The sequence below is a fragment of the Culex quinquefasciatus genome, chromosome 2, assembly GCF_015732765.1.
Source record: "Culex quinquefasciatus strain JHB chromosome 2, VPISU_Cqui_1.0_pri_paternal, whole genome shotgun sequence".
Classification (NCBI taxonomy): Eukaryota; Metazoa; Arthropoda; class Insecta; order Diptera; family Culicidae; genus Culex; species Culex quinquefasciatus.
Genome location: NC_051862.1, coordinates 171,517,824 through 171,533,620, shown reverse-complemented (window position 1 = coordinate 171,533,620; position 15,797 = coordinate 171,517,824). Strand labels below are relative to the sequence as shown.

General features: G+C 37.1%; 1 protein-coding gene across 1 annotated transcript in view; it reads right to left on the bottom strand.

Annotated features, from left to right (window-relative positions):
* Positions 1-15,797, bottom strand: part of LOC6053717 — a 51,580-nt gene that overhangs the window by 35,281 nt on the left and 502 nt on the right. Inside the window, 3 exon segments of the mRNA XM_038250929.1 lie at positions 2,903-3,036; positions 11,713-11,754; positions 11,757-11,841. Coding sequence (XP_038106857.1) covers positions 2,903-3,036; positions 11,713-11,754; positions 11,757-11,841 — 261 coding nt within the window.

Sequence of the window (15,797 nt, the reverse complement as noted above, 5' to 3'; positions counted from 1 at the left end):
AAAACTTCAATTTTCGTGTTTCTTTTTCTTAAAGCAGCTCTATCTCAGCAACCCGAGGTCCAATCTTCAATGTCTCTTAGACAATTTTATTGCAAATTTCCTGAACTTCTCAAAAAAATTTTTTTAGAAATGGTCACTTATGGTCACTATTTTTATAAATTGAAAAACTGCAAATATTTCGCTAAAATCAAACTTTCGGTGGCTAAATCTTGAAAACGGAGCCCTTTATCAAAAAATCTGTATGGTATTTTTCGATAGCAAATTCAATTTTGCATTAAAAAATAATGTCAAACTTGTTTTTGCATGAAAATTCCATTTTTCCCAAAAATCACTGTTTTTTTTTTCCAAAAATTCATAACTCGGCGGCTGATTTTTTGACCATGTTTCTCTATGGCTCAAAAGTTGCGGATTTTTGTCCCCTAAAACATATCAAAAAATCTCAAAAATCAAAAAATATGTATTTTGGGAAATTGAGTTTTAGTGAAAAAAAGTTGATAAAAAAATCTGCAATTTTTTTTTCGTGTACCTATTTTCTCAAAAGTCCTCAACAATACCTACAACTTTGCCGAAGACACCAAATTAATCGGAAAATTCACTCAAAAGTTACAGTTGTTTGAATATTTACATACCATTTTTGTATGGACAGCAGCCAAAATTGTATGGAACTTGTATGGGTGCAAAAAAGCTTATTTGGTCATAGGGTAATATTATTCAGTACATCACAAATCAAAAATACAAAAATAAAATGGTCGAAATCGGCCGATTTCGTAGAGAGTTGCTCATATGCAATTGTTTCAGTTGAGTGCTGAAAAATAAACATTTGAGCATCAAAGTAACAGGAAACAAAATACAATTGAAGCACCTGAGCTTTACTTGTCAGCAGGTTGTATTTCTATTCTTGTTTTTTAGAGCGTTCAAAATTTAAATTATTGCAAAAAATTGAAAAAGTTAGCCCAAATCTTCTTTGTGAACTTTGATTGTTTTAGTGTACAATTTTCAACAAAGTTGATGAGCAGTAAAAATACTAAAAGTGTTCATGAAGTTGGGAAAATGTGATCAAAAAGTGATGGTTTTGTTATTTTCAAACAGTTTTTCGGGGTTTTCACGTTTTAAACACAATCGGGTTTAAAAAAATTAGTTAAGACGGACCCAAGGCTGCAAAAAAAAAAAAAAAACGTTGGTCAAACTTTGTTGCAAATATTTGTGCAAACAGTACTTAAAGGGATGAATAAAAAATACATCGAACGTTCCAGTAGTTTTAATGATACAAAAATGTGCCTGTAATTCTTAGTGCAAAAGCTTTGGTTGATAAGTACCTTAAGGATTTTGTGTGATTTGATATAATCAAAAATGGTTGAATGATTGATTTACTAAATTTAAAAAGAATTATTGTGAGGGAATGTTGTCTAAAACTGTACTAGAAATAAAAAAAAAATGTCGTTACAATTTCAGAAATACGTCATCTAAATACATTCCAGACTCGATTATCCGAAGTCCTTGGTAAAATTCACTTCAGATAATCGAATCGTTTTTTGTCTTTTTTTTACTTGTCTAGCTTAAGTATGGCCACTAGATTACGCTTGACTTATTCAGTATATTAGAATATAAAAAGATTAGGAAACTCCAAAACTAAAGTCCCGTTTCAGCTCCAAAGTACCTGGTAATGTTGTTTGTTTGTACGCTTCCACAACTTGTTGTTTTCGTTCATCGTTTCCATTTGCTACAACTTGCGTCTCAAAACCCCGTGTCTCGATCTCCGTAGTAACAGCTCTGACAGCCATTACAAAAGTTACACACCGATGACATGAAAGCGCGAACTTTTGCCCAGCAAAAAAAAAGTTGAATCAAAAAGCCACGCTGACGGAAAAGACATTTTCGCGTGAGCAAATTGGAAAATCGAATCACCTCGCCACCAACCAAGAGAGGTGAGCCAGCAGTGTTGCCAGTTTGACACGAGTTCGCGAAAGTTGTTTGGTTGGCGCCAGGTAGCTTTTCCTGAAGACACATTTCCTAAGACCCAAGTCGTGACAGTAAGGCTTTTTCCGTAAAAAAGATCAGAGAGCAACCAAAATAAAGCAAAAAGGAAAAAAATCAAATAAAATACGCATCGTGGAGCAAGGACTCGACTTCAATCTCCCTCGCTCGCCCCGTCGGTGGGAAAGGCCCTGGCAAGGAGGACCAGCAGCAACTCGGTGCCGAAAAGCGGTGCTATTTGAAGCGTGAAATTGTGCCTGATTGGGAAGTGCAAATTCAATTATATTTTAAATAGGTTTTGAATCCAGCTTTTGAGCTTTATGGGCTTGATGGATCCTCGTCGGGGAGAGCGCGTTCCACGTGGAATGTTGGACACAACCGGGTTGCCAGCCGATGCTGGAAGTGTGGGAGTAGAAGGTGGAAAGCTCCTTTGGTTTTGAGATACTTTCGTGTGAGTCAGAACCGTATGGATGGGTACGTTTGATAAATGATAAGCTATGAACCTCTAGGCAATTGTTTTCGAGAATCGTAAATCCACTGTTCAAATTTAATTCTCTGACAAGTCCCTCGCGGGGATGTACACCACTCCAAAACTTTGTTCGCACACTTTTCCATAGCATTCACTCTGAGCTTAGCTTCACCCCCACAATCCCGATAGCTGCGGTGAGGTGAGCTTAATTTGTGTGTTTCGAGGTTTGCCGGTCGTGCGACACGGATTTGGCGACCTGTCGGGAACTGACGAACGCCCCACCATGATCCGGAGCGGTTCCAGAGAAAAAAGTCCAATTAATACCTTTTACGGGGTTCGGATTCAATCGAAGTCGTGGCGGGGTCGGGTTTTTTCCAAATAAATTGCGAGTGACAGTTTCAAATTCAAAATAAGAGGGAGGGAAAAAGGGAAGGAGGACGGATTTGTTGGAATACCTACCGGCACATCGTTGATCGACCAGGACAGGTTGGCGGCAGGTTTCGAGTGGAGGGAGGAACAGTTGCCTCGCAGAATGTCCCCCGGACGGTACCTCGTTTGCACTCCAATTATGGACGGTTTGTCCACCGGTGGTTCTGCGTATTTGTTGGGTCGTGACGAAAACCGGCGATATAGATGACAGGTGCGGCAAATAGAAAAAAAAAATGTTAGAAAAAGGTGAAATATGTTAGTTCAAAATTCATGTATATTGATTGGAAAAATAAAAATAAAAAATAGACGTACATTAGGATATTCAAAATTTGAAAACCTTGTGGTTTTAATGCATTGAACCATGAACCATGTCTAAAAAGTTTCCATTCAATAACTTAATCTCCTTACCAATTTATTGCATCGATTCGGAAAAATCAGCTTTGGACTTTCCTCCCACATGCAGCCCCAAAAACAACACCTGGAACAAAGTTTCTCGGTAAACCTCAACACCCCCCAAGCTCACCTCTGCTCAACTTGTTCATAACTTTCGACGCCACAGTTTCCAATAAGGCACTCATTTGTGCGCTTCCACCAAACCAGCTTTTCGAAGCCTGATGAGTTTTTTTCTCCGAAATGCATCCTCATCTAAGTGGGGGGGCACCTGCTGTTTCCAGCGAATTGATAATTAGTTATGCCTGAAATGTGTTTGATTGCACTTCCACGAATGTCAATTGTAATTTTTCTATTTAACGTGTGCTTCGGTTGAAATGCGCAAAATTCTCATCATTCATCAGACATTACAAGCTATTTGAACCCACGAAACGGTATCAAATGTTTTAACACTAGTTTCCCAGGTAAAGTACCGCATTGCACTGAACTGAGCTTCAACTCCCAATCAATTTCTACCACGTAATAGCACCATTTTCAAGCTGTGTTCCCCTCGGCTGGCCTTCGGAAGTGATTTTTTCTTGCCGGCTCCTTCAACTTCTAGGAAGATCACAGCAATTCCGTTGCAGAGACAAGACATGACTGCCGCGTCCACTGAGATCTTGTCAATCTGCCAGCTGCAGGCCGGCATCAAGTTATATCGAGTGTAAAATTAAAAGGAACTGAAATTGCCTGCCAATTTCGCCCAGACATGGCTGGAAGATGGCGACGGACGACGAACAGTTGCAATTTGAGTAAGGTATTGGTCGTGCCGTGGAAACAGTTTGAAGGAGGGCTACTGGGAGATAAGGAAGCTAAATGTTCCAGGAAGCATCGTTTGATGTTGGTCAGATTGCAGCATTGTAGAAATTGTGACAGATTGTTTTTTTCCTTTGATATATTTTTTTTTTTAATTTATAAGAGAGTTGAGCAACGTTTCTTGAAGTTTTAAGGTCCTAAAACTTAAAAAAAATTCTACGTTTATGAGACCGTATCGAATAAAACTCTTTATTTCTTTTTAGGAAAAATAAATCGCCGCTTAGTTCATGCTTTTTTTTTAAGCCGGGAACCGTGGTGTAGGGGTAAGCGTGGTTGCCTCTCACCCAGTCGGCTTGGGTTTGAACCCAGACGGTCCCAGTGGCATTTTTCGAGACGAGATTTGTCTGACCACGCCTTCCGTCGGATGGGGAAGTAAATGTTGGCCCCGGTCTAACCTAAAGGGTTAGGTCGATAGCTCAGTCCAGGTATAGGAGTCGTCTCCCTGGGTCCTGCCTCGGTAAAGTCGCTGGTAGGCAGTTGGACTCACAATCCAAAGGTCGTCAGTTCGAATCCCAGGGTGGATGGAAGCTAACGTGTAAAAAGAAGTTTGCAGTTGCCTCAACAACCAAACCTTCGGACACCTAGTTTCGAGTAGGAATCTCGCAATCGAGAACGCCAAGGCAATGCTGTAGAGCGAATAATTTGATTTTTATTTTGATTTTTTTAGTTCATGCTTTTTTGTATCATTTGTAGTTACATATTTAGAGAAAAAGCTTTTAAAATAATTTGAGCAATTTTCGTTGAAACCGTCGTACTAGATGCACATTTGTTCAAATTTTTAAGACATTGTTCTCATTCGATTCAGGTCCCAAAAAAACATTAAAGCGCCGTTAGGCAACTGCGAAGATTTGTTTTGTTAAATGGATTTTTTTAAATGCCCTAATTTTGACTGAAAGATATCTCTCAAAATACATCCCAAACCATTAAAAAATATAAGTAACTGGAAAACACTTCAAATACTTTGTTATTAAGAGAGTTTTCGGATTTTGGGACAATTACTCTCAATTTTGAAGTTTTGCCTTCCTCACCTTACTGAGGAAAGGCTATAAAATCACTCGAAAAACGAAATTCTTAGTTTGACCTTCTAGACCCACCTTCATGTATACATATCGACTCAGAATCAAATTTTGAGCAAATGTCTGTGTGTGTGGTGGGATGTTGATCGAAAACATTTGCACTGAGTTATCTCGGCACTGGCTGACCCGATTTGGACCGTTTTGGTCTCATTTGATCCGTCTTGGGGTCTCATAAGTCGCTATTGAAAATGATAAAGTTTAGTAAAGTACTTCAAACGTTATGCTAAAAAACGAATTTTACAAAAGTCCGGAAGATTGTAAAAGGGTGGTTTTTGTAAGAAACCTCGTCATGCTATACATTTTTAGAAAGGCATTCGAAAGAACTTTCCAACGAGTTCAAAAGATTGAAGATCTGACAACCCTATCAAAAGTTATAAGCACTTAAGTGTTATTTATGAACATTTTAGAGGCCGGATCTCATATATTTCGATGAAAACGTTGTCCGGATCTATCGTGCGACCTGTCGTTAGATAGGTAATCAAAAGGCCTTTCCAACGAGTTCAGTAGATTAAAGATCTGACGACCCTATCAAAAGTTATAAGCACTTAAGTGTTAATTATGAACTTTTAGAGGCCGGATCACAGATATTTTGACAAAAACGTTGTCCGGATCTATCATGCGACCTGTCGTTAGATAGGTAATCAAAAGGCCTTTCCAACGAGTTCAGTAGATTTAAGATCTGACGGCCCTATCAAAAGTTATTAGCACGTAAATGTTATTTATGAACTTTGTGGAGGCCGGATCTCAGATATTACCTAGCGTTACACTCAAAATGTGAGGAAGGATTAAGTAACGTTTTTTTTTAAATTTTGTCCACAACCTGTGATAAAGATTGAATCTGAATCTGCCCTCAGAATAGAACCAATGTGTCAAAACATCGATTTTTGTCATATTTGGGGGGTTTATATGATGATATTACATAGAAACTAAAAATATGACCAAAATTACATGGGAAAACATTTAGCTGGCCCATTTTCGAATTTGGTTAGGGGTGTCCTACACACGTTTGTGTGTGTGTGGTCCAATCCAATACCCGCTGGCCGGCAGCGAAATTATGGGAAAGTATAATTTGTATCAGTCTTGGGTTATGCAGATACATGTTATCTCAGTCCCGGGTATTAGGTGGTGACAGCCCTCGCGCTGCTTCCAATGACCCGTTTCAGAATGACAGAGCTCCTTGCGGTCCAATTCCGAGGTCATTGGGCATTGTCTGCCCCGCCCAAACATAGACCAAGAACCAGAAGAGTCCTCGACCTATCTTTAGACTTCCAATCCCATAAGGCAAAAATGAGATCAACGCGTATTTAGTGGTTGTTGATAAGCAGGCAGAATTTTACAGTTTCAGTTTGGATAGATCTCACCAAGTTTCTGGAATCCCGGTAGCCTTCTTTATCGGCTGCTTCTAAACATCCGGACGTTGCCAGCTACTTTTAGTCGTACGGATCGGACGGCCAGCTGCGTGTCGCAAATCACGGACAGCTTGATCTTCCTCTTGCCGATCCGACACATAACCTGGCGAGTGTATTCTGGAAAGTTTGCCTTGGCAGCTGCGGACACGATCTTGCGGTGTGTCATCTTCAACAACCAAATTTCAGTAATACCAAAATCACTACGATTATTAACAAAAAAAAGCTGTGCAGTGAGTGGAGCATGTCGCACACTCTATTATGAAAAGTTTTCTTCATGTAACTTTTACACAACACAATTTTCTAACTTTTCCTCGAATTCTTCATTTCCAGGAACGAGTTGAGTTTCACCATAATTTCTAAATTAAAAACTAAAATGGCTTAGCACAACTTTCTTTTCATTGAAGTACAAAAACTCAAAATAAAGAATACACACAACAGCCAAGCTACAAAAACAGCAGCCATTTTTAGATTTTGCTGTTTGCCTTCAAAATGTTTTTAAACCGATCAAAACAAATAAAACAAAATTTTCTTCCTCACTTCAGTCATCTTCGCATCAAAGCAAACGCTAAAACTGCTTTCTCTTTCTTGCCAACACACCGATGCTCATCAGACTGATCAGACTGGACAAATATCTCGCTCTAGCTCTAGCTTTCCGGTCTCTACAATGCTCTCTTCCGCACCCATTTTTTTTATGCTGCCAGGCTGTTCTCATCGCAGCTACCCATCACAACATAGCGTCACCGGCAAGCTTGCAACACACACCAAAAGAGAACAGCATAAATTTTCTCTCGAATTCCCCTCCCTCTCCCACAACCAAGCGGTCGCACTAATACTATACGTTGAAACATCACCAATACTGGCACACGTCTTCTGTTTCTGCTGCCACTTCAAAATCAAGCTGTCATCTTGGAGACGCTTGGAAAACTAATTTATTTCACGAATTTCTCCCAGTATTCTTGGGAAATCCACTAAACTCCAACTTTTCACAAGGAAAATGAACACACGCGACGATTTAAACACTTTTTGCCATATTAACATATACATTTTACAATAAAAAACGCATTTTGAATTCGCGAACCGTTTAGGCCAACCTACCACGCCAACAGTAGAGGCTCGCCTCAAGGGGTGTCCTACACACGTTTCCTTCGAAAATTAGACATTTTCAAATGAAGACACGCCTGAGATTTTTCAATGTCTGTAGTGCTAAATCCCCCTGTAACGTATCACTGGCATAATGAACGCTTGGAATTCATTGAAAAACCACAAGGGACGTTTAGCTTAATTATATTTTTGCTATTTGGGTAATCCTCTACCAACTCACAAGAAACCGGGAAAAGTAAATCGACAACTCTTCGATTTTCGTGTAAATTTGTTCGAAGGGGTAACTTTTGTCCCTGTCCATAACTTTTATGTATCGCAAATCAAAGAGGGGTTGGGGCTACTACAGTATGAGTTGGAGGAGGATGACCCATTTTTGTTTTGCTGAATATTTTTTTGAAAGAATTTATATTTATAGTTTTCTTGCTTTGTTTTACAGATGAGCAATTCTCTACCAAAACCGGAAATGGATTTTATTTGTATTTTTTGATTTGGCTCAAACTTTGTGGGGGCCTTCCCTATAACCAATTAAACTATTTTGCATCATTGGTTCACCCATACAAGTCTCCATACAATTTTGGCTGCTGTCCATACAAAAATGGTATGTAAATATTCAAACAGCTGTAACTTTTGAGTGAATTTTCTGTCTTCGGCAAAGTTGTAGGTATTGTTGAGGACTATTGAGGAAAAAATAGGTACACGGAAAAAATTGCAGATTTTTTATCAACTTTTTTTTTCACAAAAACTCAATTTTCCAAAATACGTATTTTTTGATTTTCGAGATTTTTTGATATGTTTTAGGAGACAAAAACCGGTCAAAAAATCTGCCGCCGAGTTATGAATGTTTGAAAAAATATTTTAGAATTTCATGCTAAAACAAATTCGACGCTATTTTTTAATGCGAAACTAAGTTTGCTATCGAAAACTACTTAACAGATTTTTTTGATAAAGAGCTCCGTTTTCAAGATATAGCCACCGAAAGATTAATTTTAGCGAAATATTTGCAGTTTTTCGATTTTTAAAAATAGTGACCATGAGTGACCATTTCTAGATTTTTTTTTGAAAAGTTCATAAAATTTGCTATAAAATTGTCTAAGAGACATTGAAGATTGGACCTCTGGTTGCTGAGATACAGCCGCTTTAAGAAAAAGAAACACTAAAATTGAAGTTTTCTAAGTCTCACCAAAACAACCCACCATTTTCTAATGTCGATATCTCAGCAACTAATGGTCCGATTTTTAATGTAAAAACATGAAATATTCGTGAAATTTTCCGATTTATTCGAAAAAAATATTTTGAATTTTTTTAAATCAAGACTAACATTTCAAAAGGGCCAAACATTGAATATTACGCCCATTTAAAGTGTTATACATTATTTAATTTTTTTTAACATTTTTTTTTCGAAAAGATCGGAAAATTTCACGAATAATTCATGTTTTAACATTGAAATTCGACCACTAGTTTCTGAGAAATCGACATTAAAAAATGGTGGGCTGTTTGGGTGAGACTTAGAAAACTTCAATTTTTGTGTTTCTTTTTGTTGCCACTGTATCTCAGCAACCAGAGGTCCAATCATCAATGTCTCTTAGACAATTTTATAGCAAATTTTTTGAACTTTAAAAAAAAAATTAGAAATAATCACTCATGCTCACTATTTTTAAAAATAGAATAACTGCAAAGTTTTTACTAAAATCAAACTTTCGATGGCTATATCTTGAAAACAGAGCCTTTTATCAAAAAATCTGTAAAGTACTTTTCGGTTAGAAACTCAATTTTATTTTTCTCAGAAATCACTATTTTTCAAAAATCATAACTCGGCGACAGATTTTTGACCATTTTCTCTTTGGCTTAAAAGTTGCGCGTTTTTGTCCCCTGAAACATATCAAAAAATCTCAAACATAAAAAATACGTTTTTTGGGAAATTGAGTTTTTGAAAAAAAATGTTATTTTAAAAAGCGGCAATTTTTTTCCGTGTACCGAAGACCGAAGACACATATTTTATCAGAAAATTCATTCTAAAGTTACAGTTATTTGAATATTTACGTACCATTGTTGTATGGACAGCTGCCAAAATTTTATGGAGACTTGTATGGGTGAACCAATGAAACAAAATAGCTTCTTTAATCATTTGAAAGGCCCCATAAAGTTTAAGCCAAATAAAAAATACAAAAAATAAAAATGGTCGAAATTGGCCGATTTCGTAGAGAGTTGCTCAAGTAAAAGAAAACAAAACTTAAATTTTGCAATTCAAACATAGTTTTTCCCGTTTTTATCTATTTTTGCCTTCCTCACCTTACTGAGGAAAGGCTATAAAATCACTCGAAAAACGAACTTTTTAGTTAGACCTTCTAGACTTACTTTCATTTGTACATATCGACTCAGAATCACCAGCTGAGCAAATGTCTGTGTGTTTGGCTGTATGTAGACATGTGTACCAAATCAATGTCACTGGAATATCTTGTCACAGGCTCAACCGATTTTGGCCAGAATGGTTTTAATCGATCCGTCTAAACGTCCCCTAAGTTGCTATTTAAATTCATGAAGTTTTATCATGTATTTAAAACGTTATGTTAAAAAACTTTTCATATTAAATTAAAATTATGGTAAAAAGGGTGGTTTTTTCATGAAACCCTCACATGTTATATATTTTTAGAAAGCATATGAGAAGATCTTTTAGGTGGAGTGAGAATTTTCAAGATCTGACTTACCTATCTAAAATTACAAGCAGTTTAAAAAATGGTATGAACTGACATAACCTCAATCTATTACCTCACAGGTTTTTGTCTTCCTCACTGAGGAAGGCTATAACCTCAAATGGTCGGGTATGATCACGAAAAAGCCGTGTAGAGGGATGCAATTTTCCTCAAAGGCCGTGTCTGTATAATCTTGACAAAAAGTCTGTAGGTAGTCTGTTTTTTTACTCATCACTTATTTTTATAAGGACTTCTTAGGTGCTGCGAACGTTAGGGGAGATCCATAAACATGTGGACACTTTAGGGGGATTGAAATCACTATAAATGAGAGGAAGGCACCATCCACCTAATGGTGGATTAAGTAACGTTTTTCTGAAAAGAATTGTTTTTTTTTTTCAAGATTAAAATTCTTTTGAAACTAAACCAAATCCAGCTAAAAAGTGATAGAAGTGTCGTGAGCGTTGATTTGAAACATAAATAAAAAAAATTAAATAAGTGTTACAAGTGAAAGAAAAACATTCAACTTGAAAATAAACCTATTTTCCAAAGCAAGAGCCATCGTGGAATCAGAACAGCAGCCTCAGTACAAACCACCGCCAGATTCGTTCGCGTACTTCCCAGAAAATCCAATAAAAAGTTGAAACGTTGGGAAATTGGCATCCGCTTAAAAATAAACGTCACAATGCTCTTCGCCGGGCCAATTTCATTTCCAATGAGAGAGATAGCGACTAGATAGCTGGCAAGAAAAAAGAATCCGTAAGGGAATCAATCGAGGGAAGGCAGAAAATCTAATAATTTTCTATTAGCCGTGTCAAATGGCTTGTTACGAATAGGATTTACGTGCGGCTGGGCCTTTCTCCATTTCAAAATGACTGTTTGTGGGGAGGGGGAGTTGAGGTGAGGTGAGACGGTGCCTTGCATCATTTGGTCTGATTTGATGCGTAAACTTAGGTTCTAGATTGGTATCTTGTCGTTATTTTTTTTTTCTTTGGTCTTTTCCTGGCATGTTTGGCGGAGTGGTCCTTTTTCCCTTCACAATATTGTACGATGTGATGTATACGCACAAACAGAGAAAGACGAACCCCCGTCTAATGATGTTTGATCGTTGAGAGACATTCGCCGAGCCAGACCGTAATACATTTTGCTCCAATTGGGGACACATGCCGAGAACATCAAGACAATAAATTGAGCGGAAAGTGACGGTCACTTTCTTCTCTTTAACGGTGCTTGAGCCATGAACGACGCACCAAATCAAGCAAAATGCCTGGGCAGCTGGTGAATATGGATGACCATCAGGTGGGTGGAATCTATCTTCTTACCTATCACCTCCATGTCACCGGACACGATCATTGTGTGGAAGGAGGTGCGTCTGCCGAGACCTCGCAGCTGTACTTGCCGGTGACGTTGGCGGCCTTGATGACCACCAGGCTGGCGTTGGAGAGGGTGGGCTGAAAATGAAGGAAAGTTTATTTTTTATTTTTTTATATTTTGTATGAGTAGCTTTATTATAAAACATCACAATTTATGCTCTAAATTCACTAAATTTGATTACACAACTTCGAAGAAATTCGTAAATTGTGACGTCATCCATAAACCAATCAAACAGCTTTATGGAAAAGCTCTCAGTTGCTTTCATCCGGTTTTATTTTATATTTGTTTTCCAATCACGATATTGATCTTTGCTCATTTCATTTCCAAGCTAACACAAAAAAAACGAACAGCTTCCACCAAATACCATAAATCCACCCATATTCATAAAGTTGCATCATCACAACGCTCTACCGAATGGGAATAAAATCTTTCTTCCATCAACTCTTTTTTTCTCTCTCTGTTCGTGAGCCTTCCAGCGATGAAATGGCGGTAATAAATGTTCATGTTCAAGCTTGGGAAAGCTCTCCCACCCCCGCGGCACCACACGGAATTCAGCTTTGACTTGACAGCTGCGTTGCGCGCACTTTTCCACATTTCCTTTCCCGTTTGGAAAACGTCATGCTGGAAATTTTCTTCACCCACTCGCGCCAGACCCGAAAATGGATTGCTCTCTCGACGGCGACGAAAAACACGGTCGTAAATAATTCTTCTCTGACAGTACCCATTTGCCCCCCCCCCTTCGATTTCACCCCTCCTCTGACCCTCATGTTGCAGTTAGAATTGGAGCTTGTTTGAATAAAGCTTTTTGCTTTTGAAACAAAAAGAAAAAAAGTTGATTTGTTTGCGAACAAAGTTTAGTTGATTGGCTAAGCTCAAGGCTCGAAAGGATTAGAACCGCACCAACAGGACAGGTCGCAGAATCGTTGTTTTTTTACTTTTAACCTTTTTATTTTTGCTACAAAAGATAACGAAATAATTCGTGGAAGAAAAAGTGCTCCCAATTTGCTGCGCCACGGATGTGGATCCCGGTGCAGTTTTTTTTTCTGGCGGGAACAAAAGCTCACCTCGGAAGCTTTGATATTTTATTTTCTCAATGTTTCCGTTTCTTTAAATTGTGACTCTGTGTGTGTGAATGTGTGTAAGCAAGCCAAATGAAGAAGAACGGAAACACACGGACGACGAGGACTCTTTTGGTAACAGTTGTTGAACTGTTTCCTCTTTGTTTTTGTTCTTCAGAGGTTCTTTGGACTGGTTTGGTGTTTTTTCTACGATCATTTTTATGGCACAAAAAATAGATAAATAATACGAAATTGGATATGGAATCGTTTTTTATAGAATATATTTATTTTTTTAATCAAAATTTTTCCAACCAACAAATTTTTCAAGACATTGTTTAAGAAAACGACGACTTGAACGATCATCAACGTTGAACAATATTTGTAGAATTCAAAAGATTTTATTGTATTTCGGATTTAAAGCGTCAGTTTTTTTCATGTTTGCATATTTTAATGTGAAATCACACTTTTCCACATAAAACAACGAGAAGTTACGTAAAAACGGCTAATTTTTAACCTTCTTAAATCTAACTTTTTCTACTGAGTACATGTGTTTTCTATTGTACGGAATGCACAAAACACAGCAATGAAAATGTTAGTTTCACGATAAAATGTAAATTTAAATGCAAGTTGAATGTAAATTTACATCATATTAAATTGACTTACAACTTTACACTATTAGTGTATTTAAACAACATTCCTATTTGATCTGATTGTTCCATGTAGTGGACTGCCGGTGGGTTACAAGCGTGGAAAAAAAAATAACTAATTTCTTCAACTTCAGATTTTAAATGTTGAAAAATGAAACATTTGAGCACTCCTCTGAGCAATTCTCTGAAATTTCGGTCATTCCAGTTTTTTAATCCGGCTGAAACTTTTTGGTGCCTTCGGTATGCCCAAGAAGCTATTTTGCATCATTAGTTCGGTCATATAATTTTCCATTCAAATTTGGCAGGTGTCCGTACAAAAATGATATGTGAAAATTCAAAAATATGTATCTTTTGAAGGAATTTTATGATCGATTTGGTGTCTACGGCAAAGTTATAAGTATGGATAAAAACTACACTGAAAAAAAACTAAACTGAAAAGGTATAAAATAATTTGGTGATTTTTAATATCACTTTTTGTCAATAAAACTTGATTTGCAAAAAATCACTATTTTTATTTTTTTTTATTTTCTGATATGTTTTAGAGGACATCGAATGCCAACTTTTCAAAAAAAAAATCAGAATGTGCAAACAATCTTTTACCGAGTTATGCATTATCACTTGTAGCCCCAACGGGGTCAGAAAAGTTGGAAATGCAACTCCACCGGCTCATACAACCCTTGGAAAAAAATATGGAAATGCCTTTTTCATTATAACTTAAGATAGACGCATCTGTTTTGGATCTACCTTGTTGTAATTGTAATTGTATTTGTAATTTTATTGAAACGATATCCTGTTAGTTTACACTGTATATCAGGGCAAGGAGGTAATGTGGATCTGAATTAAACTTTAGGAGGAGATTCTTGACATTCTTCCGAATCGGATGCAACAAGAATCATCCAAATCGGTTGAGTTTTCACCGAGATACAGATTGTTGAAGTTGCATTTCCAACTTTTTTGACCCCCTTGGTGCTTCGCGTAAGTTTTGACCCCGTTGGTGCTACAAGTGTTATTTAATCAATGCTGATTTTTTTTAAACCGAAATATTGGTCGCAAAAATTTTGCAACTGCATTTTTCGTTGTTAAATCAAATTATCCATCGAAAAGTACTGTAGTGAAATTTTGATAAAGTGCACCGTTTTCATGTTAAATCCTTTTTAAGGTAACTTTTATGAAAATAGTCGCTGTTTTTCATTTTTTTTTAAATTAGTGCATATGTTTGCCTTCTTTAAAAATAATATTTTTGAAAACTTTAAAAATTCTCTATATTTAGCTTTTTTGAGCTTTGTTGATACGACCCTAAGGGTCGTACATGGGTGATTCTCCGCCAACTCACACAGCAGTTGCCACGACCCCTCTTCGATTTGCGTGAAACTTTGTCCTAAGGGGTAACTTTTGTCCCTGATCACGAATCCGAGGTCCGTTTTTTGATATCTCGTGACGGAGGGGCGGTACGACCCCTTCCATTTTTGAACATGTGAAAAAGAGGTGTTTTTCAATAATTTGCAGCCTGAAACGGTGATGAGATAGAAATTTGGTGTCAAAGAGACTTTGGTGTAAAATTAGACGCCCGATTTGATGGCGTACTCAGAATTCCGAATAAACGTATTTTCATCGAAAAAACACTAAAAAAGTTTAAAAATTCTCCCATTTTCCGTTACTCGACTGTAAAAATTTGGAACATGTTATTTTGTGAGAAATTTAATGTACTTTTTGAATCTACATTGACCCAGAAGGGTCATTTTTTCATTTAGAACAAAATTTTTCATTTTAAAATTTCGTGTTTTTTAACTTTGCAGGGTTATTTTTTAGAGTGTAACAATGTTCTACAAAATTGCAGAGCAGACAATTACAAAAAATTTGATATATAGACATAAGGGGTTTGCTTATAAACATCACGAGTTATCGTGATTTTACGAAAAAAAGTTTGTTCAAAAATGGAAGGGGTCGTACCGCCCCTCCGTCACGAGATATCAAAAAAATGGACCTCGGATTCGTGATCAAGGACAAAAGTTACCCCTTAGGACAAAGTTTCACGCAAATCGAAGAGGGGTCGGGGCAACTGCTGTGTGAGTTGGCGGAGAATTACCCATGATTATTTAAGTTTTCCCCTATGAAACGGTAAATGTTTAATTTTGAATGTAACTATTTTTTTTAAAGTCCTGTGCATTATCTATAATTTTGTCAAATTCACCAATGATTAGAAAACCCATAAAATAATATTTTAGAAAATTTTAATAGCGTTTTTGAAAAGACAGCTTCCAAAACTTTATGAAAACTTGTATAGACGAACAAAAACAAAATAAAAATCATTGTCAAAAGGGTTATAGA